At 32.8% G+C, this 26,707-nt stretch overlaps 1 protein-coding gene across 1 annotated transcript in view; it reads left to right on the top strand.

Annotated features, from left to right (window-relative positions):
• The first annotated feature begins 15,212 nt into the window (after positions 1–15,212).
• Sema3a (semaphorin 3A) overlaps positions 15,213–26,707 on the top strand; it is a 191,245-nt gene continuing 179,750 nt past the window's right edge. The window contains exon 1 of the mRNA XM_026384968.2: positions 15,213–15,339. Coding sequence (XP_026240753.2) covers positions 15,228–15,339 — 112 coding nt within the window. The 5' untranslated portion in view covers positions 15,213–15,227. The remainder of the gene's footprint in view (positions 15,340–26,707) is intronic.

Genomic DNA, 26,707 nt, shown 5'->3' with positions numbered 1-26,707 from the left:
TTGTGATCAGTGAATCAGTTTCTGCAAGGAGTCTTGGAAACACTTGGAGAAAAACAGAGAAATAAATTAAATCCAATCATTTGGAAAAAAATATTTAATTTCTCCTGTGTGGTAATGATAGATGTAAAATCTGTTATATGTTGTAGATGGTAACCATTTTCAGAGTAAATCCCTCAATTTTTCCTGTAATTCAAACGTCTAAGATGAAATTGATTTTAAATCCCATTCTCATTTCATATTTGAAAATGGGATAGAGCTGATTAGCCAATATCAGCTAATAATTAATTTTTTTAAATCACGTATCTGGTCTCCCTAATTCACTACAATTTGTCTTCTCTTCCCACCATAGACTCTATCTTACATAGAGTTCCTCCTACTTCAAATCATAAATGCAGCCCCATGTCTTCCCATTTGACAGACCTCTTTAAAAGTTTCTACCCCCTTTTCTGTGAGGTTAGTTCTTCCAGTCCTTACCTGGCTCGTCTCATAGTCCTGTTTGGGGTTCTCTTCTTCTACCTGTTCTTCACTGCGATCCAGAGTTCTCTCATCAGCCAACTTTTTCTCTATTAATCTTAACTCCCACATACATTCCTATTTCTGCCTCTAGCATTTGAGCTTTAAACTATTTTACTGAACTGCTGACTTGTACCTAAAATACTGCTTGGTAGTCTTTTCAAAATAAACAAGTTCAAAATTGAACTCCTTTCTCTGATGAGGCTTATCTGCTCCTCATCTTCTCTTGTTGGCATCAGTTAATGGGTCTAGCCATCTGTGCCATGATCATGGGAGAAATACTATAAAATCTTACTTTTCCATTCTTCTCTTTATCCAACCTTTCCCCCAAAGTAGTAGATTTTGTCTCTTTTATAATTCTCAAATATGTCTTTTTGTCTTTTCTTATTTCACTACCATGATTGGGGCTTTAGTTATCTCTGTTCCAGATCATTAAAATAAAGCCTGGCTGGCCTCCCTAGCTCCATGCTTTTTTCCTCCACACTGTAACAGGACTCATTTATCACAAAAGCAAATCTTCCTGTGGTATTCTCCTCTTTAAAATCCTTCCGTGGTATTTCATCGCCTATGTTAGAATTAAAAGCATGACCTTATAGATGCTTTATGATTTGGCTCCTGCTGATCTCTCCTTTCTTTCTTCTCTTTGCAATTTACACCCTTTTATTGACAAGATTGCTCCCATTTCCTGCACTCACACACACTCTCTTATTTTCTGGCTTTGTACTTTGGTTGAAGCCCAGGAATGACCTGCTCATCTTTCTTCACCTGCTCCTACTCATCATTTAAGACCCAGCTCAGGCATCATCTCCCACAGGAAGCCTCCTATAAAACCCCAGTTGGGCTGAATGCCTGTCATCTGTGTTATCTAAGCAACTGGAGTGCTATATTTTCTTATTATTTAACTCTTACTTTCACTAGACTGGGACTTCCTCAAGAGCAACAATCCATTTTATTCATTTATTTCCTTCCCATGGTAGTTAGCTCAGTGTTTGGATATGATTCCAGTGTGTGAAAATAATAGTCACTGTGGTAATTTGAATTATTATCAATATTTGTTTTCCTTGCCACCAAATGTATATTTTACTGTAATCAAATGAAAAAAACTAAATTGAAAATATGCATTATCTATTAACTGTCTTAGAAGAGGAAACTTAACTCTTCTCAGAATGACAGGTTTGATAAACACACTTAGAAATCTTAACTTCACCCAAATTCCTCTCCATCATACCAGTTACTTTCAATGTCCAAACCATATAATGTGACTTTTATCCCAGGTTCCTACTTCAGAGTCTAGTGTAGAAGGCATATTATAAATATTTTTATTTAACAAATTGGTATTTTGATGGTAGAGCTGTCATAGAGAGTATTAAGTGTTTTGAATGCATAGTATTATAAATGAGCTTAACATTTTGTTCCACAATGGAAATTACTGTCCTGCATGGAATGGTATGAATATTATTTCTAACAAAAAATTAAATATGTAGCTAATATTTTAAGCTATAAGTTTTATAGCATAGTTGGGAAATATGTGTTATAATATTTTCAGCACTAGAGGGAATCAAGGATAAAGTTCATCTGGTTCAACTAATTTATCTACAGAGAATATTGAGACCCCCCCAAGAAACTTAATACACAAAACTGATTAACAGCTAAGCTACAAATAGTACTCAAGTTGGGTGTTTTTCATCACACAGTTCTGTATTGGTTATTTAATAATGTAATCTATCCACTTCGGTTAAACATGAGCCTACACACACACACACAAACACACATATCCCACAACATGAGCTAGTTGAATAGTATAATCCTTTTGTTATCACTCTTATTTGGACCACTAAGTGTAAAAGGCTCATCTCAAAAATTAGTAAATGACTAAAAAGTTGTTACAGAATTTTCTTCTCTGCTTTGCAATTTCATTTCAGATTTTATCTATGTAACAAAATGGAGGTCTGAAAAGTGGTGTCATCTCCAGTATAGATAAAATTAAACAGATGAAGGAAAACAAAAATTTTAAATGCAAATGTTAGTCACAAATTTTCTTGACACTGAAAAGTGAATGAATTCATAAATAGTCTACTAGCCCATTAGGCATAAAAATATATACTCTTTAGCTAGTTGTATTATTTTTAGAGCATTAAAATATATAGTATCTATTTCTCATAATGACTCAAGTGATGGTGTTCACCTCTACATGAATTTGTAGTGCAGTAATCAGAAACCTGCAGTTTTCTATATCCTGAGAGTCTGATTTCTGAAAATAGCCTTTATCACTTTTTCAAGTCTGAAATCTGAGAGTAATTCTTCTGAATAAGGAAATGGGTCAAAGCCAAGTGTTCCACTTATACTTAAGATGCCAAAAATCACATGTGAATTTGTATTGTTTGAGGGAGGAGAGAAATATTTTATAGCACAGTGTTGGAAACTACCTCAATTTAACTAAATACTGCAGAAAGACAAGAGTAATTATCTGCCGTCTGTGTTTTAAAGTTTATATTTGAATGGTATTAAAAAGATTTTTGCTGTGTACTTCTAAAAGTCTAATCTTAGTTTGCTTCTCCCATTCAATTGCAAATCCTCATTTGTGTTTGAATTCTTACATTGTTAGCATAGTATTTATCTTTTATCTATGTTTGTACACAGTGAAATCTTCAACAATTACTTTTTAAATCACATTTAGTGTATACATTTGTGAGTATATAATGTTTGCCAGTATGTGTCAATAATTGTATGTGCATTCATATATGTATATATGCACACACACAACATATATGCATGTATAAATATGCAGCCTTACAAGAATATGTGTGTGTGTGTGTATATATATATATATACACACACACATACACATATAAAATATATAACACTAAAATGTTTTATAATCCTGGGAGTAAAAACATTCAGGTAACTACAATCTGTTCACTGTTGCAGTGTTTTAAGGTCCTTGTTACATACACAACCTATTCTTGCCTTGCAATGTTCCTTTATGGTAGAGCAAGTGGAAGGAAGCCTGCCTTCTATACCAACAGCCCCACTGACCTCCTGGGAAATGGGAGACACATTTTTCCCACACCTACTTAGAAAAATGACTTACTTCTTAAAGTTTGTAGCACCTGATTTTTAGCTTATGGTTCAGAGCATTAGGCAAAATGAAAGTCATTTATGTCAAACCTATTCCTAATGAAATTCTATTATTTAAGGATATTTCATCACCTTACTAAAAACGACTTTTCTATACATCCCAAAATAGAACATGGTAGAACATGGTAGTTTATTCAGTTCAACATAGTGTTTAAACATAGCCATTTTTTTTAAGTGATCAAATGGTCTTTGACCAGAGTTTGGAATTCTCTAATTTGTTTTTTAAGGTGATCTTAGTAATTTCAAGAATACATAGAATACTTTAAACCAGGTTTTAACAGAAAAGATGGAATTTTTCTGAAAATCTTCCCTGTTTTTTTTTCTCTTCATCTGACTTTAACAGTTTTAACAACCAGCTTTGTGTCTTGATGAAACCCCCATCCTGTATCTCCCAGGAAATTCCTGATAATAGTCAGGAAGTTATTCAGTTGCATTTATTGAGGACCATTGTGTGAAAGGAATTGTCCTAGAAACCTCACAGGAATTAGTTCATATAACGCTTAAAACTGAAAAGGTCCTTTCATTAAAGTGGTGCCACAAGACAAATATACTCATGAAATGTACACTTTGCCAACAGAGTCAGCACATATAAATATACTCAAAACACAGTGGATGTGGATAGAAATTTAACTCATAGTTCATAGAGTATTGGGGTGTTGGCAGTTAGGATAAAAGATTTTGCAAAACCACAAAGAACTGAATAAATAGATAACCAAATTAGAAGGATCTATTTAATATTATACTTACTATGTCATACATAGAAAAATTCATACTACTATGTCTTTACTGTATCTAGTCACTCATTTTTACAGTTGAAGGAGAAAGATCTATAGGATGGAAACATAGAAATTAGAGAAGCAACAGCAGTAAGGGATAAACCTTCAGAGAAAATAAAAGACCATCCTAGTTTGACCTTTTAAAAACTCTCAAAAGTAAAAGGTTGGCTTATTTTTGCTTTTCTAATACTGTAAAAGTATATGCTTATTGTAGAGATATTAACATTTAAGTACAGGAGAATGGAAAGAATGCCACAGTGTCAATCATGTAATTTTTAAGAAGTTTTCTGAAATTGCACAAGACAGAGGAAACAGGATCTTGCTTCTGGGGTGGCAAACAGCCCACCACTGTTAGATAGCTGAAGTGCCACATCCTGCATCTTGTTAAACGTAACTCAATCATCTGTATTTCAGCAGAAGAGTCTTTATTTTCATCCTGGTACTCCAGTCTTAAAGTAGACGAAAGCTTATGTTTTCTTAAAGCTACAACATGATTATTCCTATAAAATAATTAGTGACATTTGAACCACTTTCTGATAGAGTCAATTTAGAGACAGACTAAGTGGCTTCCCACATTTATTGAATTCACATTTGAAAATGCTGTTGAAAGTGTTTGAAATCCAGCATTTTTAAAGAAGCATAACAGCATGAACTCTAAGAATTGTGTATAAGGTTATAAAACATGATTCTGTTTTTTAATATATTCTTTTTTATAGTTGGATACAATACCTTTATTTTATTTATTTATTTTTATGTGGTCCTGAGTCTCTCACACGTGTTAGGTGAGCCCTCTACTGCTGAGCTACAACCCCAGCTCCACATGATTCTTTCTTTAAAATCTACTTAATCCCACTACTTATGGCCAATACAGTTAGAAAGTTTTGCTGACTCTTATACATAGAAATTCTACATCTATCGAGATTAAAGCAATCATATCTTTTAGGACTTTGGGCAATTATTATGAAAAATAAACAAATATGAATAGTAAATTAAGTAACTATAATAATTTATACTATAAATTTGAATGATATGTTGTGGGTATCCATTTGTAAATATGAGAAGCTGACAGTTGTGTAATATTAATCATTGTCACATTCTTGCCAATGTGTTTAAACAGTGATCCTAAAGGTAAAAAAAAAAAAATGTTCCTGTTGAAACTATTATAATAAAAATTCCACCAGGATGGAAAATTAACTTATTTACCAGCCAATCAGGATTCCCTAGTGTTCTGAAAACAGCATGAAACAAAACTTGTTGAACAGTTAAAATGCTAAGGAGTACCATTGACCTATGAGATGTAATGACTTAAAATATAAATAGTAGCATGAGATATTCCCATAATAACTGTACAGGTGTTTCACCTGTTGACCTTAACTCCTCTGTTTCCTAAAGTTAAGTATGACACTTCTCTGGGAAAATAATTTTCTCTGAAACATAAATACTAACTCATGAAACTTGCAACGTAGGTTATTAAAACCCACTCACATGTTGAGGATTTAGTACTAGTAATGGGTCTTCGAATAATTTAAGGCTTGATTTACCATCTAAGATATCATTCTTTCTATACTGTGCAGACTGTTAAAGGGGGAGGATCTCAAAAACACATCTGGCCAAGTGAGTCACCAGCAATTTGTTAAGTGGTAAAATGCTGCTCTCCTTCAATTTGCAGCTGCCTGCAGTTGCAGGGCTGATTAGTGAAGGCAACCTCATGCTTGTTAGTCTAATTCATGGTTTATTTGCTCACTACCACCCTCTTGACTCCTCAAATTTTAATTTAGATAATCTTATTTATGGTCAAATCTATAGGATTTGATATATAAATTTAGTGTACTTAAACCTAACATATAATAGTTAAAGGACAAATTTTCAAAGCATAAAATTAATATGAACCTAGATTCTCCTTTTTTTTCATTTAACTTTTGTGGTGCCTATTACAGGGATGCTAAGAACTTGTCTCCTCTTTCTCCAAAAGAACATTTCAGAACTGTTTTTTTCTCTCTAAGATCTACATGGTTGCCTCATCCCTATGTTCAATTTTGATGCCCAGAGACTTGGTCAGACTGCAGAGTCCAACTCCAAACATGTGGAGGCAGAAACTGCCTAGTGACACTAGCTATCTGGGTGTCCTTGTATTTGGCAATGACAAATAGAAGCAATTTGAAAACCATGGTGGAGAAAGGAGATGATCAACTGCATTTCTAGACAAAGAAACTTAGGTGTATATTATATTGTTATAAATCATGATCCTGTGATTTAAAATCAGGTGTTCTATCTCCCATATAACATCTATATTAGCAACATATTATGACACTTTGCAATCTATATTAAATGCAAGGGATCTTTCACTTCTAGAGAAATATAGAATTGTACAAAAGTAATAATAGCAACAATGAAAGTTTCTATGCTTTGAAGGAAAGACCAAACATTTTGTTTTATGGACTCTATAATAGTTACTTTAGCAGCATTTTAAAGTTACATATTAGAACCCTAATGCTCTGGTTTACATTCTAATTCATGCTCTTATATAAGAGCATGAAAGCTAATATAATTATATCTGCAAAGAACAAAATTATTCATTTAAATTGGGAGATTTCTAAGGCACAATATTTTCATTATATAGCATAGTCTTCCCCAGATTCTTTAGTTAATTTATTAATCCATTAATTAATAAATTAAGCTTTATTCTGTACTAGATGCAGTCCTGATAACTGAAAACAAAATAATGAAAACAAAGAATTCCTGTTCTCTTTGAAATTCCAGTCAACCAAGAAAATTTAATATGATATAAGGTAATGAGTTATAATAGGATATTTTACTAATATAATAGTTAAAATGGGCATATATAATAGATATATACAGCACCATAAAAACACAGGAAAGGGGAAGTTCCCAGAATACTTGCAAAGTATTCTGAAATATTGCACAAGTATAGGTAGATATACACTTTACACACAAACATGTATGTATATGTGTATGTGTGTGTATATATGTACATATATATTTACATATGCATATACATAAATATATATGTGTGTATCTGTGTGTATATATATATATTTATATATATATATATATATATATATATATATATATATCTTCCTAATGCAAGATATGTGTGTATATATATTACTAATTCAAAATCCTGATATAGGGCATATTTGCTTTAGAGAAATAGAATAGCCTGTAATCATGAGAATTTCTACAAAATAAGTGGAAAATATGTCACAATATGTCATCAGCTAAACTCTTCCACAATAGTAGGAAAGACATTACTAAAAGGAATAAAAACAGATGCAGGAATTGATTAAAAGAGTATAGCAATACTCATGTATTTAAAAATTCAACAACCTAGCCACTATATAAAAAGATTTGTAGATAGTCCATGTGACTTGTGGCAGGAAAAAAATTGGAATTGGGCCACTTATTACTGGGAATACATATCACTATTCTCAGAGAACATATAATTTGTTTTACAAGTCAAATGACTGACATGTAGGAAAAATCTCAAAATATTGTTGACTGGATAAATACAAAGGAAACAATTCAAGAAATTTGACAAGTAAAATGCTTTCAAAGGTTTTGGGGTATGAGAGTAAAGAAAAGAGTGTATTTAAAATTGTGTCTCTGAAATCAAATTTGATGTGCTGGATAGAACATTGTGACAAGTATTTATTGACTGCCTGAAAAATATACCACTATATTTAGCTTCATTCATTCAGTTTTAGTTTTCTTATTTCTCTAATTTTTTGTTATTTTGGCTTAACAGAGTTGAAATAAGTATCATAGCATCATAAAAATCTATAGCGATTATTTCATAATTCAAAAAGAGACCACCAAAGTGCTTAATTTTTATTAATTTTTTAATTGACAGGCAAAATTGTATGCATTTACTGTGTGCAATATATAAAAAATGCATACAACATGGAATGACAAAATCTAGCTAGTTGATATGAGCATTACCTCCTATAGTTATCAGTTTGGGGATGAAAGTACTTTATATCCATTCACTTAGCATTTTTCAAAATACATATGTTAATAATCATATTCATCATATTGCACAATTCTAACAAAAATATCAAATATCACTTCTAAAAATTATACACTATGAAATATGCTCATTTTTTTTAAATCTCAAGTCCAAAGATGAACTAATTTTTTTCCTCATGTTGATTAACATATTGTGTTGATTCATTATTAAAGTTTTAGTTGAGATGATAGAGTTAAAAACTGTATGAGAGCACAGTGGATATAGTGGATATTATTTTTGTCTCAAGAGGAGGATTATAAAATTCAATTAGATGTTGAAGGTTTTTAAAACATTTTAATTCACCAAAGTCACGCATCAACTTAAAAAAAAAAAACAACACAAAACAGAGAAATCACATTGTCATTTAAGTCTTCAACTCAAACCTTTTCAACTCAGATCTGTAATTTAAGAAGATGCAAAGCTAGACACATTGCCTGCTATTTCTCTTTTGCTTGATACAGCAGGGAAAAGAAAATGAATTTATGTTGATTGATTTTCCAAAGAGATTAATTCTATAGATATACTCTAAGGAAAAATGGTAAATTGAATTTTCTTCACAAATCATAGTTAATAATTTAAAAAAATTGTTAACTAATAAACAAGGCATTTCCTAATCTCCTCTATAATGTGACAGCTGCTTTTGTAGCCCAGGCAGAGAAATGAAACCCAGAATATAATTCTACCCCGACACTACAGAAGGAAAAATGGGGAAGGGCATTGTCTAGATCCAATCATGTTTTAAATTTGAGACAATACAGAATAGAACAGAATAACTAAAGTTTCATTCTTCATAACTCTTGTGATTTGGAGAAACCCTACTGCACTCTAGTTTTGAATCACTGTCTGCTAAACTATTGGTTTTGCCCTTATAGTACACTCTTGTAAGGAACTTTAATGCTAGGATTTAGTGTATCTGCCCCTTACCATTATTAAAGTCCTTAACCACATTTCAAATAAAGGGGAAAATAAGGGGGGGCTTTATAGAGATTGTAATAAACTCCATCTGAGGTGCAACACTTTTTCCAGTGGATGACAAAAGGCAACTTTATGCATCTGCTTTGCATGAGTCGGATGTAAAGCAATCCTTACACAATGCTGTTGGTTTGTTCACTTTGTTTATTTTGTATAGGTCTGCTTATTTATTTATTTGGGGAGAAGGTGTGTAATACGTCTTCACTGAAAGCAGATGACTAATAACTTCATATCCTGACACAGTGAACGGCCAACCTGCTCATTTCATTTGTATTCCATGGATGCCTCACTTTTCCTCCTCACTGCCTGGCCTGTACTGATCAGTGTTAACAATGGTATTTTTGTCTCCCTTGAAAACTTTCTTGTTCCAACCGAGTGGAGGTAGAGACATTCACTTAAAAACAACAACAGGTATTTTCAGTGTTTTTTTTTTGTTTTTAAATAAATCAATATTCAGGAACCTGCATTCATTTATCAGGTAATCTAATAAAGAAGCTGACTGGTGACAAGCTCATTGAGAACATAGCACCCAAAGAAAATGGCATTTTTAAACATTTTTGAAATATTGCTATATGAGATGGATTGAAGAAGACAAAACACAAAAGAAACCGTAGAAATGATAAATCATGTTCCTAAGACCTGTATTTTAGCCACTGGTGACAACTTGGATACTAACTATAACTTATGCATCACTTTTCCAGTCTTCCATCCCCCATTCAGATGTACTAACCAAATAATATGTGCCTACTCCCTCCACTTAATCAAAGTATCAAGAAAAGGGATAACATTCCTCATAGTTTCTGAGATCCTGAATTATCTAGGTTTGTCATAAAATGTACAGACACAAATAATGTAACTCTTTGGCCAGCTTCTTATCTCCTTCCACATTGATTTAATATTTATCACTTTGATTCATTTGAAAAACAAGGAGTCTCGATGTTGCAAGGAAAACACAAAACTGCAAAATGTTACATATTCAGTCCAGAGAAAGAATGAGCTTGTTTTACTGAAATCTCTATTGATGGGGTTGAGGAGAGGCATGGATGTAAGGAGGAGTTAATGCTTCCTTAGAGATTGAATTTCCTTTGCATTTTACCAATTGCTTTTCTAAAGTCATGCTTTCACATGTTGCTTATACTAAAAGCATTCATAAAGGTCAGATATGAAAAGTGTAACTTAATTTCTGAAAACTTGCTTTTAACCTGCCACTCCCATTTCCCATCCATGACTCCAGTAGTTCTTAAATAACTATCATTTTTGGCTATAACAAATAATACATCAAATATTTAGCTTTCCCAATTATTAGGGTGTCTTTTGATCTTCTAAAGAATTTTTTCACCCACACAATTCTTTTTTTGTGAGAAAAAAGTGGGTTCAAATTCCTGGTTCCAGAAAGACCCTCATTAAAAATGAACTACAACATGAGAATCAGAACAAGGCAAATGTTTGAATATGGCCTTTCTTATAGCTCTGTTGCTCATAGGCCTTTCTCAAATGCTAAGGAAGTATTCCCTTGAAGAAAGAAATAGCAGGAAATAACAGATGTTGAATGGAAACCAATATAAGTTTTTTTAATATGACTTAATCTTAAAATACCTTGGGAAGAACACTGAAATTTGTTTCTAGTATTGATTTCCTCCTTGGTGTTGTTTATTAGGAGAACTGATTAACTAACTCATTTTGAAATTCCTGACTCAGTCATTTTCCCTAAAAAGGTCACGTACTTCTGTGGATTGCACTCACTTTTGGAGAATTCTCTAGTCACAATCAAATGGGAGTTCAGGAAGAGATAAATTTGTTTATTTAATGGATAAAATATATTTCAAGAGAATCATAGCTTCAAATACATTTTATACATTAAATATTTTAAATACATCTAAAACATACCTTCTCCTTATATTCTTTTACACTCAAATATAGCAAGTGTCTTTATCTTCTACTCCAATATGATTCAGGGTATTTATAACCTAAAGAACTACTTGAAATATCATTTCACAAATTAGAACAATTTCTGCTCTTCAATTACAATGTTTATTACCATCCCAAATTCTTCCTTAATAACAAAACATAGAGTGGGTATTTTAAAAATATACACATTGGTTTCATCCAATATAGAAAAAAGTTCAGAAACACCCTTTCAATGGAAAAATACTTTAATACAGATCTCCTATGACTTACACAGGTCTTTATTGTAAAAACAACAGGTTAGCTAACCTGTTGTGAAGTTGGAAGTGCTGTTTCTTTGGATATTCAAACACAGCATCCAGAAAATGCCATTCTTAGTAATCCATCTCAATATGGAGTGTGGTGATGTTGAAAACTACTGATTCATTTGACAGAAATATATACAACAGCCTGATCATCATATTAAACACCTGCTCAAATTTGACACTGTGGCAGAAGTTAATCACATTTAAAAATGTGAAATGTTAAAAGACATTAGGAACTCAGTTGCAGATAGAATAAATTATAGTACATGATGTAGATTGTGGTTTAGAAAAATAATTCAAAATAGTATGCTTTTAGGAAGAGGAATAAATGCTTAACTCATACTTTAAATAAACTTCAATGTTAAAAGGTCAATAAAATATTTCTGAATTTTAAATAGCAAATGATGCAGTAAAGTCAGTGGTTATGGTGGCACTTACAGTAGGGCTTATCATGTCTAGACATAGGCCACAGATTCTCAGAATAAGAAGAAAAAAAAACTAGAGAAGTGGATCAAATCCACATTTCACACCTGGAGCTATGTTTTGTAGATTCTAACAAACATTCAACCAGGTCCACTCCTACTTTGTTTCTACCTGAGTTGAGAAAAAAAAAAATCAAATTAATTACTTCTCAAGTGCTTGGAAAAATAGCTTATCAAAGTCAAATGAGAAAGCAATAACTATAAGATTCTAAAAGTTTTTGTAAGTATTTTTCAGGTATATAGTTTATTTTTTCTTTCTTTATTTTTTTACAATCACAGGTAAAATATCTATTTTGTAGCTGAACTTTTCTACTATTTTACAATTTATTCAGGCTATGATAGTTACGTCTACCTGAAGGATTCACCATTTTTACTTCTTAAGATTAAAACAAATTTGCGCAAAAAGAAAATGGAAACATCAATTTATTTGACTTTCAAGCATCTTGAAAAATACAAAGCTGATAAAAATGTAAAGGGTCTGGAAAATACCACATGCAAATAAATATATTAAATTTTTAAGAATGTTTTTGTAAATATGGGGGTGTGTGGACTATCAAATCCTAGGCAGTGACATTAATTTAAAGTTTTGCTTTACAAAATGAAATAAATCTGTCCTGATTTTGTGGTTCAGAACCTAGATTGAATGTCTTTCCCTTTGGAGTCAGTTCTGAACCTCTTATCTGAATTTACCTACAACCATTTCTTTTTCCTGGAACACATCAAAATGTACCAAGATTAGGACATTACATGGGTGAAATAGATATACTGCTAGGTTTGCTTTATCCAGTTTAGTTTTGACAAAACCTAACTCTCCTATACTATATAACAAGAAGTATAGTAAAAAAAATGCTTTAAGACATTTAAATTATACATTGATGAAAATGGTGAAACTAAAGTATTTGAAACAATCATGTGTGAGATTTCAATAGAATGATTAATTAGTCTGTTCTTCTAAATAATCCCAAAGTGACATGAATTCCTGTGCAGAATGAGTGTCTGTACAGAGTAATCCATGAAAGACAGACAGGCCTCTTGTCATCTATAGCCCTAATCCATTGCCCAGAGCGTGAAAAGCACTAAGGATAACAAGTGTGAGAATCAGTAAAATCAACATTATTTTTGGATTTTATTTTCTTAACAATAGTAACTGATCAATAGGCTTGTGGAAACTGACAAATACAATAGGATCTGTTTGACAAATCAATCTAGTGAAGTGGAGGAAGAATCCTGCCTCCCTTTACCCCTCCCCCTTTCTATCCCCCTCCACCTACACTCACACAAACACATTTTGAAAGAGAGAGAGAGAGAGAGGGAGGAGAGAGAGAGTGCACAGTGACTGCTCTTTCTCTATTGGTCTGTAGTCGTTCAGTAATGAAAGCTGTCTTGACAATGCTTAGATCATTTTTTTGTAAGGACTCTAAACTGCTTTCAGCTAAGTGTTTGTGTTTTTAATTGTGAGACTTACCCTCTCTTTCTGGCCAAGAAATTTCCATATTATTAAGTTCAGTTCTGTACTTCAAGTGCTGAGAGGGGGTGGCAGTGGCAGGAAAGAAAGAGCAGAGAAAGTTGGACACTAAGGAAAGAAAAGTTCTCTCCTTTTAACTTTTGTGCAACCCCCAAATCCTATAAGGATATCAGCTTTGGGAAAGACTGAAAGAAAATAGAGGAAATTGAGACACCACAGACCACATGCCTGCTTTGTAAAGAACTTATGGTGTTTGGTTGATTCCCTGAATACATGTATATGTGCCCCCCAGAAAATTTAGTGACCCTTCACCAACTCATGAAGAGACAGAAATATTCATTTTATTTTGGTCCTTGACACTCAGCAGGGACTTTCTTGAACTTTGTCATCTTCCTCTGCCCTTTAAACCAAAACTAGGGAAGTAGCTTTAATTAATGAGATGTGATGCATTAAAAATGTTAGGCAGAGCATTCCAGAAGCTGGAAAGCCATGGATGTTTTTAAATTTTGAGTATCCTTTTGAGAATCCCCTGTTGTAATTTATAATTCTCAGTGGACCTATATTTGTCTTGAACTGATTGTTGAAATGGGCTTTACTAGGAATTTCTTCACTGAAATTGCAGTGGGGCAGGGGAAGGGGGTGGTTGAGCCTAAGGGGTTTGTTGGGAGGAGGGAATGATCTCTAACAAGGCTTTAAAACCTTCAGTGGTTAAAGTTATATTGATGAGAAGGTTTCTCTCTCCAACACACACACACACACACACACACACACACACACACACACACACACACTCAAGTTCAGCAGGATTGTATAATGAGCATGAATTGTAAATTATGTAGGTAACAGTATTCAGATTTTTTTAATCAAAATTGCACCCAAAAATGGCTATAAAACAACGCTTGCCTTGGGAAGTAAATTTATAGCTACATGCCTTTCACAGGCACGCTGGAGGGTTCTGCTCCCGGCTCTAATCTCTGTGAGATGTTTTTTGCATGTGTTGTGTGACAGGAGGGAAGGGGAGTGGGTTGAGCTCGCCTGTTCTCCCATTGTCAGCCAGTCTAGTGAGTGTTGGGAAAACCTGTCTGTGGGATCTTGTGTCATCTCTCCCTACATGTGTACAGGAAAAGTCCGCGCTGCTCCTGCTCAGGGTTCCTCTCTCTCTCTCTCTCCCTCTCTCTCTCTCCTCTCTCTCTCTCTCCTCTCCTCTCTCTCTCTCTCTCTCTTTCTCTGTTTCCCTTTCATTCTGCTTCCCCGGAGCCGAATGAAGCAGGGAGCAGGATTAGAGTCGGCCACCGGCTATCAGAGGAACATAGATAAAAGGAACTGCTTCTTAAGCACCACTGCCGCAGCCCTTGTTAATTTTTTTTTTCCTCTCTCTTTCCACACAACAGTTGTGCCTCATTATCCGGTGCCTGGCTCGGATTTTTTTTTTTTTTTTTTTGAGGGTTTGAAGTTTCTGTGCTTCAGTGACTGTTACAGAAGAAGAGGTGTTAGTGTTGCCATGAGGTCTTGATTGTCTGCATTTATGAATGAAACTGACCTAAATCACCTGTTACCTCCAGTTTCCAGATTGTTTGAACTTCTCTGGCCGCACAATACAGGAAGGAAGACTGAAGCAGCACAGAGACCTACAGCGTCTGCAGCATGGGCTGGTTCACTGGGATTGTCTGTCTTTTCTGGGGAGTATTACTTACAGCAAGAGCAAACTATCAAAATGGGAAGAACAATGTGCCAAGGCTGAAATTATCCTACAAAGGTAAATCTTTTTTTTTTCTTTCTATTTTTTTTTTTTTTGGCTAGCTTTTTGCCCCCGCCACACACACTTCGTTCCTTGAACTCCCTCCCAACCCAAACCATCAAACCTTTAGTTTAACCTGAGAAACCTATGTGATTATATGTATCTTTCTGAGATGATTTGAACACTTTTTTTTAAAAAAGCACGTCTTCTGTTTGATATGTGACAATTTAAATGCAAACAAAGAACATTTAATCACATTTGCAGAGAAGGGCTGCATGCCTGGTACATGCTGATCTGTATATCTGATGATCATATCTTCTGTTAATTTTTCTGACTTTATTTCTCTTAAAAATTTAAAAACAATAACTAATGTAAAAATGGTCTCTTTATAAATGTGCATGCCTCACCTATAATAATTGTTATGATGAATTGTATTTTCTCAGTTTTAGACATTAAATGGTTAATCATCATCATGAATATTCAGTTTGTTCAAATCTGACAATCAGATGCTTAACATAAGCAGTAGATCACGGTTTGCCAAGAGAACATAAACTGGAGAACAGACTAGTTTTTCCACAGTGTGTTATGATTGTACAAAAGACTGTGTATTTGACTAATTGGTGTAAAGCTAGCTTTTCAAATATAATGTTATTTAATTCCGTATGCACTTCAGTGAGAATTGAAGAGCTATTACTCTCTAGTTGCATAGCTACTTATGTGAACTTCTTTTTAAAAAAGTATAGATTGATGAAAGAAAAAAACACCCATCTGTATTACATGGTACTTTATTTGGTTACAGTTTCATGCATGTGCTTGTTTTTAATTGAGGATTTAAGAAAAAATATTCATTATAAAATTTGTTTAGACAGATTTTATAGATTGATGTATAAAGTAATGCTAAAATGCTTCCAGATAATACTTTTTAATATCAGAAAATACTTCTATAACTCAGGTATTATGAAATGGAGTTGAAGATTAAACTGTTTGAGTCAAGTAGTTCTGCTCCCTAAGGTGCTGATTTCTTAGGATTCTCAGATTTCTAGAATTGGGGGTGGGGCAGTGAGAAGCTTCAATTATGCTACAATTTTAGCCTATGGGGTAAAAGAAAACTATTGGATATCTGGGGTGATGTCTATCTACTGTACACTGCTCTATGCCAGAAGATATAATCTTTAATTTTCACATGATGGGTAACATCTCTTTCTGAATGCTTTAGTGTGAAAGAGGATCCCAAGTAGAAAAGAGAGGTAATTTTCACACTCTGGATTAGAAATTAAACACCTATTAAATGTGTTCATTTGAATTTAATACTCATTGTGAAAAGTACATTGAATTAGAAAATATTTGTGGTCTAATAATTTCTTGGGTGTCCAATGAAGAACAGATTTTAAGCATCAGCAAAAATTGCAATTTTATTTATTTTACAAGTTTTTTTAAATAAAAGGCATACCATCCGTTAAGTACTCAATTAAATCTCTATTATGTTTCTATTTTATAACTGTCTTTATATTGTTTCTATAATATTTAATGTTATGACATCTTTTCTCTCCTTGAGAAGATGCCATCAAATAATTCTTAATAGTCCACTTTATTCAAGTTTATATTCAGTATAAGTTTATATACAACTTTAGTTCTCAAAGATGTGAATGACTGCATGCTATAATTTTAGATTAATAAATGTGAAAAAAAGTGAAACATTCTAAAATCTATAAGATTTAGAGAAAGTTGTCAAGTGCTAAATTAACTTTAAAATCAAATAAAAATCGAATATCATACTTTCTTATTTTGAAATAATCTTATTTTCATGGTGAATAGATTATGATTCTTCATGATAGAAGAGGTACCTTTTTTTTTCCTATACGTTCAAGTCAGGTAGATAGAATTTAATTAAAATATTTTAACCTTGTCTGATGAAGCAACTCTATATTTTGACAAGATCTGTATATTAGACATTGTCATTATAAGCCTTTCCTTTTTTTTCTCTCTCTCTCTCTTTTTTTTTTTTTGTCAATTGGCATTCATCAGAATTATTGTGCTTTTTTTTTTTTTGTTAATCAAAACTGCCTCACAGCTATGTAACAATTCTACTGATACACCAAAAGTTGGCAGTTTGGTTAAAAATAAACTGTGAAATGGACAACAAGAATAAACAGAGTGGTCCAAACAGTTTTTCTTGTGTCATTTTATTGGTCTATCATTACCTTTTTGTCTCTGGATGTAGCTTGTTTTGCCAAAGCAAACACCTGGTAGCCAATTGTCAGTACTTTGTTTCTAAACTATAATGGAGATAGATTTTTTTTTTTTTAGCTACTTCTTTTTCCTCCTTAATGAGATGTCAAACATAGTTAAAATATCAACTGCATTACCCTTAAAATATTCCAGCAGGACTCATGAAGAGTTAAATCCCTGCCAACCTTCATTTCCCATGGTCACTTGTTTTCAAAGATCCACCATTAACCCTCTCATTGCTCAGGTGGCTAAGATGAAGTTTCATGCAATTACTGAACTTACTTTCTCTAAACTTGCCTAGTAGGAGATTAAAGAGATTTGATACATTAAATGAGAAAGAAAAAGAAGCAAAAACAAGAAGGCAGCCTTTGTTGGGAATGTACACCCATATCTAATAAGATACCTCTTTACTTTCTAGGAAAAAGGACTTGAATAGATGTGCTCAGGACCATCTGGAGAAGTGATAATATTAGAAAAATGGGGTATGCTGGCTTTTCCTCTGAACCAATCTGATTTAGAATCCTTGTGGGGGAAGAAAATGTGAGAACTCCATAAATCTCAGCAGTCACATAGAAATTATCCTCAAGAAACATTCACTCAGAGATACTTTTGCCTTCCTTAAATGTATGCAATAGAACTAAAAGTTAAGCTGCTACTTTAAAAAATGGCACATAACTGTTTATTTCCTCTACAGAACTAGACAGATTTCACTTTTCTTATGAAATACCAGAAAATCATTTAATCTTTCATTTGGGATATGTGATACAATGAAGGTTTCAGTAAAATCTATGTAAGTCACAAGAATGAATAGGTCTGGGGTTTTAAATAAATGACAGATATTCCATCATTCAATGTAATGGGTTTTCCCATGACATTGTGTGCTTCAGTTTTAGTAGAAATCAAAGACACATGCAAGTCTCAATGTGATGGTGATCCTGTGAATCCAAAGGTTAAATCAATAATTTTAACCTTACCTTCATAGGGAGGACTTAGTAAATAAGACTGAAATAAAGGGTAGACATTTTAAAGACTCTTTTCATATTTGATGATATTTTCCCCCTTAGAGTCTTGTTGTTTAATTCTTGTGAGAATGAGATTGCCAATTAAATCAAAATTCTCATGTACAGTTTTCTGATATTAGAAGAAAATTTTATTTAATTAAAAACTGAAGTAAAAGTTTCAAAAGATGTTTCTTCTTAGTCTATTCTTCAACAAATTATTATTGTTTACAAAACTAATTAATACAAATAATGATTTACTGAACTTGATTTCTGTTCAGCAATTTTTTTACTAAAATAGTGTTTAATTATATATACTATATGTATAGTATATATATATATATATATATATATATATAGAGAGAGAGAGAGAGAGAGAGAAAGAGAGTTTATTTATACATACTACATATATAAAGAAATGGATATGTGTATAGATATGGATATATGCATACATGTATTCTATTTAAAATACGTATCTTCATGTTGATATTTATGGCTGGGAAAATAATTTCAGCAATCTACAGGATGTGACTTATGATAAAAAGCCTTCACAAATAAATTTATTAGATTAAAATGACAATCATATTTTATATCATACATATATTATTTATATATATATATATATATATATATATATATATATATATAAAATTAAAAGGGATGTGACCTTTAAGTCCTGTGAAAAGTTTTGATGAATGTCCTAAGTATTTATATAATAGTATAGAATGGAATGTGTCTTATATTAAAAATTTAGCTATTGCAGTTAAAATTAAACTTTCTAGGAAAGTTAGGGGGAAGGAATGACACATACAAGTTCTCTCTCTCTCTCTCTCTCTCTCACACACACACACACACACGTGTGTGTGTGTGTGTGCATAGAGCAACAAAGTCATAAATTCTTTGCAGTTTCTTTTCTCAAACAGTCACTATTCATTTGGCACCTGGAATTTAGCTAGCTAATCTTTATTTAACATGATCTTTTCAAATTTTATTAACTTTAACATCAGATTTTGATTCCAAGTTCTTTAATTTAAACACAACGAATAGTAGAACTTTTAATTTGTCTAATCAACGAGAATATGCTGGCAAAATAATGAAAAATGAACATAAAAATAATATAAAAGTCACACATCTTGTGATTCAATTCAATTCTGGTCAGATTAAATGGTGAAGTCTCAAATTTGTGGCTCCTCTGTTAATGCTGCCAAACAAATTGGACTTTGAAAAAATAATTTATACAGTGTAAACTGTAGCATGTAGGAAAGTAATTGAGACCAAAAAATAAACCTCTAAATCATTAACTTATAATAATGACATCCAGTCACTATTAACTTCAATAAACCTGAACATTAGACAATTTTCCTAATTCTAATTTTTTGTGTTGTATTTTATTTTCATGTTAATTAACAGTCTACTACTATAAATGATATAAAATATCAAGATATTTAGCCCAATAAATAGATGTGTAGGTTGTGATATCTAATTTCCCTTCATTTTATGACTTAATGATCACCCATAAACAACATAATTAACAAATATCATTTGGGGTCAATTTTACTTAAATTCTGAACTCAAGAATTAATTTAAGGATATTTTAGGAATAAATTTAATAGGTTAATTAATATGATTATATATGTCCCTATTGACAAAAATAGATGCTAAGCTATTGATTGAAGAAGATATTACCCTTAGTGTGAATACACAATTGCATTCTGTATTAAATTTTGCATCATATTTTCAGATGTGTGCTTTAAGAAACTTGTATTTTAAAGTTATCATCAACTTTTAAGTGTCCATGAGCAATTTTGTGGTTTAAATTATTATCTCAAACATAAACTTCATGCACACATCTATGTGGTCAAAAGATCAAAATACCATACTTTCACACCGTTTGAAGAATTTTTAAATCTAGAATCAGGATTATCTTAAATAGAATTTATATTTGAATTTTTTCTAATAGTTTCCAAAATGATCAATATTAAAATACATTTTGGATTGATAATTAGGCAACCAGTGTTCAACGTGATAAATTGAGAGGATAAATGAATGACTTTTCCAGGCACCTATTTCATTGCACTATATTTTATTTTTTCATATATTTACAAAGTCCTAATACTATAACTTGGCAAGTTGTGTATTAAAATAATAAAACATTACTCCTATCAAAACATTATGAATTAGTTTATGATAAAATGATCCTTTGCAGTAAAGTTGTACATATAACTTCCAAACAAAGTTAGAATTAGAACTCATTTATAAAGACCAGCAGTTGTAAACATAAATTAGGATTGGGATGGCATTAATTTTTTGTGATTTCCAAGGTGCTATCTAAAGGAATCATCATGATTTGCAGTACTATGTTTCCACTAATAGGTGGCACTAGCCATTTGTCACAGCTTTTTCATTGGTTCTGAAAAGGACAGGCTGCTAGGATAAGCACCCTAAAAGTGTAGAGGCTGTGCACTTGGTAAAACTGGCAAAGGAGTCATGAGATGTGACATGCACGAAAATGACACATTACTTAAGTGAAATTTGCTAAAGATTTTGATGTGTTCCTTGCATGCACTTATTGATACATTTTTGACCAGGAAGAAGTAAATGGTTATATATAAAAAATTATTTTTTAACTTAAATGAGATTATATGTGAGCCTGATCTCTACAAGAGAAAGTAAACTAATTAGTGACATAGTGGTACCAACAATTAGAGTGATGGAAGGAGAGTATTAGTATGCAAACTAATTACATATGTTGGTATGTAATGTTACATATATATGTATTTTCTGAATCATTTGCTTATAGGAAGAAGTGAGCTTGCCTGTGGCACATTATTGCTACCATTTATAATTGGAGAGTACCTAGCTGAGAAGATAAGATAATGTTTAGAAAGTTGTATCTGTAAAACAATGGCTTCTTTTAATTTTTAACCTGTTTAAAATTATCATCTTAATTAAACATATGGAAGAATCAATAAATCCCATCTGACATAAATAAGTCTGAATGTCTCCAGCTACTATCTCCTTCTATTGCCAAGACATAAACATCAGTATAAATAGAGAATTCTCACACTATTTCTAAACAGTAACAAAGCTGGACTCTGTCAAACCCAGGATAAGAAAATATACAATTTATACTTGAACTAGGGAATGAAGATAAGCAAAAATATAATTCTGTTGATAAAATAAGAATAATTTGGTCTTAGTATTTTATGCAAGCTTAGGCTAAAACTTAGAAGGATCACAAATTTAGGAGGTCTTGTCATCTTTTGAATAAACCATTAAACCTGCATTTCTAGGTTTCTCTTTCTTGGAGAGATGTGGCACAGGAAGCAATGTTGACCCAAACTTATAGTAATTAATGTGTTGATACAATCATAAATATGTCTTTAGGTAAAACAAACATCACCCACTTGGCTTTTCATCAGAATAGTAAATGAAACTGTTCTATTGACTACATCAAATGACTTTTTTTAAGTCTGTAAAACTACTTTCATGAATCATCTTTGTAGTGCCAGATTGTGAGGTTCATGAAGCTGGATATGTATTATGTATTATTTTTCATCTATGTACTCTCAAAGGCTAGTACAGAAACTCATTGTTGACTGATTTTGTGACTTAGGTGATGCATCTTGGGTTCTTTTTAAATCTAAAATATGCCTTTTAAAAAACACAATTCATTTTGGATACAAGAGGAATGCAAATTTATAATAAATCAATTTATTATAAGTGAATTGTACTGTTGAGAAAGGAAAAGTGTTGCTAGCTGCAAGGGTAGAGGCTGTATGTCAATGATACTTCAGCTGCACAAGGATGTGAGAACAGTGGCATCTGCCCCAAGCCACATCTCATTTTGAACCAAGGCTATTCCAAGACTGAATCAGAAAATATCCTGGTCATCTTTTCTTGCCTACAGCTCAGAAATTGGAAATATACAATACACAGGTACAGGAAGATTCTAGGTACAATTTGAGGAATTACTTTCTTTCTTTGGACACATTTGATTTCCTTTTTCTCTTATGTTGCAGTACTCACATATGGAAAAGAAAGTGACACTGTTATAAAACTAAATAGTGGCTGAAGATAAAGAAAATTGTCTTAACTTCACACTGAGCACTTGAAATGTTTGTGTAGCAAAATCAGTCCTCCCAAATGAAGTTGAACATATCCTTAATGAACAATCTCAGCTGACTATTTTTCATTGTCCCCACTTCTGGGAGAATCCTGGCTTTGCTCTCTGACAGCTTGCTAAGATGCAGCATTTCAGAACTTCCTTTGCTGCTTCTGTCACACTTACCAAGGGCAACAGTTGCTCACAGCGCCTGCTGCCTCATCTCCAAGTCAGTTTCTTCCTTCCCTTGTCTTCCTGCCCCACAGCCTGGTAACACCTCCCATTTCCCTCTTCAGCCTTTTCATCCTCAGAACACTTTCTCAGAAAAGTAAATGTGATAGGAAATAGCCAAAAGAATATCTGGCTGAAATGTGAATATACAAAATACAGGTTGAACTCTATGATCTAGATTCTGATCTCAAATTATTAAGAAGATGGAAGAGGATAATAGCCTAATTTCCTTAAGCCACTTATAGGGCTGTGAGCTGACATTTGTATTATAAGGAATTTACAAATATGGATGGAAAATTCTTAAAAAAATATTTGTTATTCTGGTCAAAAGGTAGAAATAGCAGGAAAGAACAGTACAACAGCTATCATTGATTGCACTTTTGTGTACCAATCATAACTATTAAATGGCAGTAAAAGTGATGTAGGCCTAGTACTAATCCTTAAGCATATATTCAAGCAAAGTAAAAATAAAGTTGTTTACACCTTAGGTCAATCCAAGCTATATATATTTATGGATCTTCATGATATGTGTCAGGAGCATGAAGTTTTCCCTTTGAATTTGAAATCTCAAGAAACATCTTTAAGACTTGGATTAAATGGAACTACATTTTATCAGCTCTACAGACTTTATATTTCCTATATATATTCTATGTATAAGACATTAAGTCACATAAGTCATTTGTCACATTTCTTCATAAATGAATAGATTTTTAGATAAATAATATGAATATAAAAGGGCTTCTGAGGAAGATATATCTGCTAAGAGTTTAGGGCTCATATAAAATGGGGAACAGGGAAGGTGGGCCTTGAATGCAAAGAAGGATGTAATAAGGCAAATGTGGAGAAAAGTGGTGATTGCCACTATTGAAAACTTTTCTTCTGATTTGGTTTTCACAATGCAATATACATAATTTATATCACTTAAAATTGTAGCACAGAAGACAAGGAACTTCATAATTAACATGTAGTTGTAGAAGTTTGCCTAAAAAGTTAGATCAAGAAGTACAGGTGACACACACTTAGAAGGACTTTTCCACAGTGGTCACAGAGTCATTTGGACTTATCTGTCTCTTCTTTGGATGTCTACAAAACACATGAACCTGGCTTATTTCTAACCAAATAAAAAAGGAAAGTATTCTGTTTATTCAATGTAGAAAGCACTCCCACTGTGTTTCATTGAGATTATGAAATTCAGTGATATAGAACGCTGGTTTCTTGTTTTCCTAGTTAACTCTTATTTATTCTGCTTTAATTTATTAATTTGTTAATTCACCAGCAAGTTGTGAAAAGAGCAGTTCCTATTTTACAAACATATTTACTTTTAATATGTTTAATATGAAGATATCCAGGCGCTGGGGTTGTGGCTCAGTGGTAGAGTGCTCATCTAGCACATGTGAGGCACTGGGTTTGATCCTCAGCCCTACATAAAAATAAATAAATAAAATAAAGATATATATATATATATATATATATATATATATATATATATAAATGATATCCATAACATTCATACAATGGGCATCCAGAAATAAAATGTCCCTTTAATTGTGTGTTCCTGTTATATGATTCCTATCTTTAAATATGAATTAATATACTACATATATTTTTACCTACATAGTACTTCATCATTCAGTATGTTTCTCTAGCTCATAAAAAATTAGTTTCATAACAAACAGGATAGTAAAATCTTGGAACATTTCATATTTATATTAGAGGAAGTTGTAGATTCATTGTATCTTGCAACACAAACTAAAAAAAAAGAGAAAAAAGTCACTTCTGGAATTCCTTGTACTTACAGAATTGAATTTAGATGAACAAATACCTATATGATGGGTTTATATTTAGTATATATGTATGATTATGTGTATCACTAATACTCAAATACAAGAAAAGCTGTTGCAATTTTCTAAATCATATTACATTTAATTTGAAATTATGGAACATGGAATGCCACCCATCAGATCACAGAGTTGTAAGGAAGGTCTTAGGAGGGGGTCTCACTTTGCTTGATGTCAGATCCCCAGCTGTTCAGGAGGATTATTATTTTCTGTCCTTTATAGTGGATCTTCCCAGAGCACCTTCTCTATCTAGTTCTGCTCTCAGCTCATTCTCTGTCTTGCTCAGGCATGGCTACTCTGGGACATTGCCAGAAGTACCTTTCAAATTCCTTCCACTGAGAATCCTCATCACTTGGCTTCAGGCCCTAGCACTTAGGGTCTTGCCTCCACAGCATGCATGAGGTTTCCACCCTCAGAGCCTTGCACCTCCAGGGTACAAAGTGTGAACAGGACCAATCCTTCAATTCAATCACCTTCTGCCTTTCCAGGTTTGAAATATATTACCTAAAAAAAGAAAAAAGAAAAAAAGAAAAAAGATTCTGTTCCCCACACCCCGAAAATACTGATCTTTAATCTGTATTTTTCTTGGTCTATTGAAATAACTCCCATTGAATGCTATCCTTTTAAAAACATTCTCTGAATTATTCCCTGGGGAAATGACAAAAGGTTTTAGGCCCTAAATTAACAAACAAACAAAAACTTTATGTGACTCTTGAGAGGAGGTTAAGAACTTTTCATTTCACTTTTGGCAAAACAATCTATAGCAGAGCAAAATAAAATAGACAATTACTTAATGAGGTTATCTTGGCATTTAATTTCATGCATGTGTCCCTTTATTCCTGACTGGTCCACCCCATATTTAATCAGCCTCAGTTTCCTATAAATTCTACCTCTTGAGTCTGTCACTCGAATCTTCTCTGTTCTCTCTTCCAGGTGAGAACAGGCCCCTGTCATCATTTGACCTTTACTGCAACAGCAACCTCTAATCATTAATTCTTCTTTCTGTTATAGGCTATATTTTTTTCTGGAATTCATAATTTAATTATGCTTTTCTCTTATTTAAAATTCCTACTGATTAAAGCCCAAACTACTTCATGTGATCTATTAAAGTGATTAACCGGAGTCTAGGTGTTGAAAGCCCTGACTTTGTTCATATATAAGGAAGTAAGCCTGAATAATGATAATGATAATGATAATAATAATAGAAATGCAGAAGAAAGGCTGAAGATGAGCTATGTTGAAAGTATAGACATGTTAGTTTGGTTAATTAATTGATTAAGCACAGATTAGGACTCAGAGAATTAGGGAACTATAAATTTTGAAATTTCCACAACAGAAGTATGAGACAATACTGATAATAACCCAAACAGGAGGATTTCTTCACCTTGTATCCCCAATCATGCCCAGGACTGCACTTTCTTCTCCACAGCCTTTCCTTCCTGGGAGCACTTCCATAAGATGACACACTTCCCAGCCTCTTGGTGGTTTACTAATGCCCTCAGCTCCAATAAACATTACTTGAGTATCTCCTCTGGATAGGCTTTCCAAGAGGCAGGGTGTAGGAGACATGGTCTAGCAACTGTCCTAAAGAAATTTAGCATCTGGGAGAGGAAAAGACACAGACTGTCAGCTATTGAGCATCGCAACTGTTCTGCATCCATTTTATATTTATAGTCAAGTTAAGGAGAGAGTCTTTTGTATAATAGGCCCTCATTAAATACTTCTTGAATGAAGCAGCTTAAGTAATAAGTGAGAAGGTGGCAGATAATCATTTCAGGTCAGAGGACTAAGATGCACAGGTGAGACCCTACATATGATAGACTTAAGTGCATGGCACACACTAGATTCATCTGAAGATTTATAAAGTAGATTAATAAAATGTTTAGTTAGAATAAATATCATTTAAAGCTGAAAAGCCAGTTTAGATATGGACAAGTGGCAGAGAATTTTCAAATAGAGATTATAGTGTTTAAACTTAAGCAAAT

Source organism: Urocitellus parryii, chromosome 3 (assembly GCF_045843805.1).
Source record: "Urocitellus parryii isolate mUroPar1 chromosome 3, mUroPar1.hap1, whole genome shotgun sequence".
NCBI lineage: Eukaryota > Metazoa > Chordata > Mammalia > Rodentia > Sciuridae > Urocitellus > Urocitellus parryii.
The sequence above is the reverse complement of the archived record's forward strand: the minus strand, read 5'-3'. Positions and strand labels throughout refer to the sequence as shown.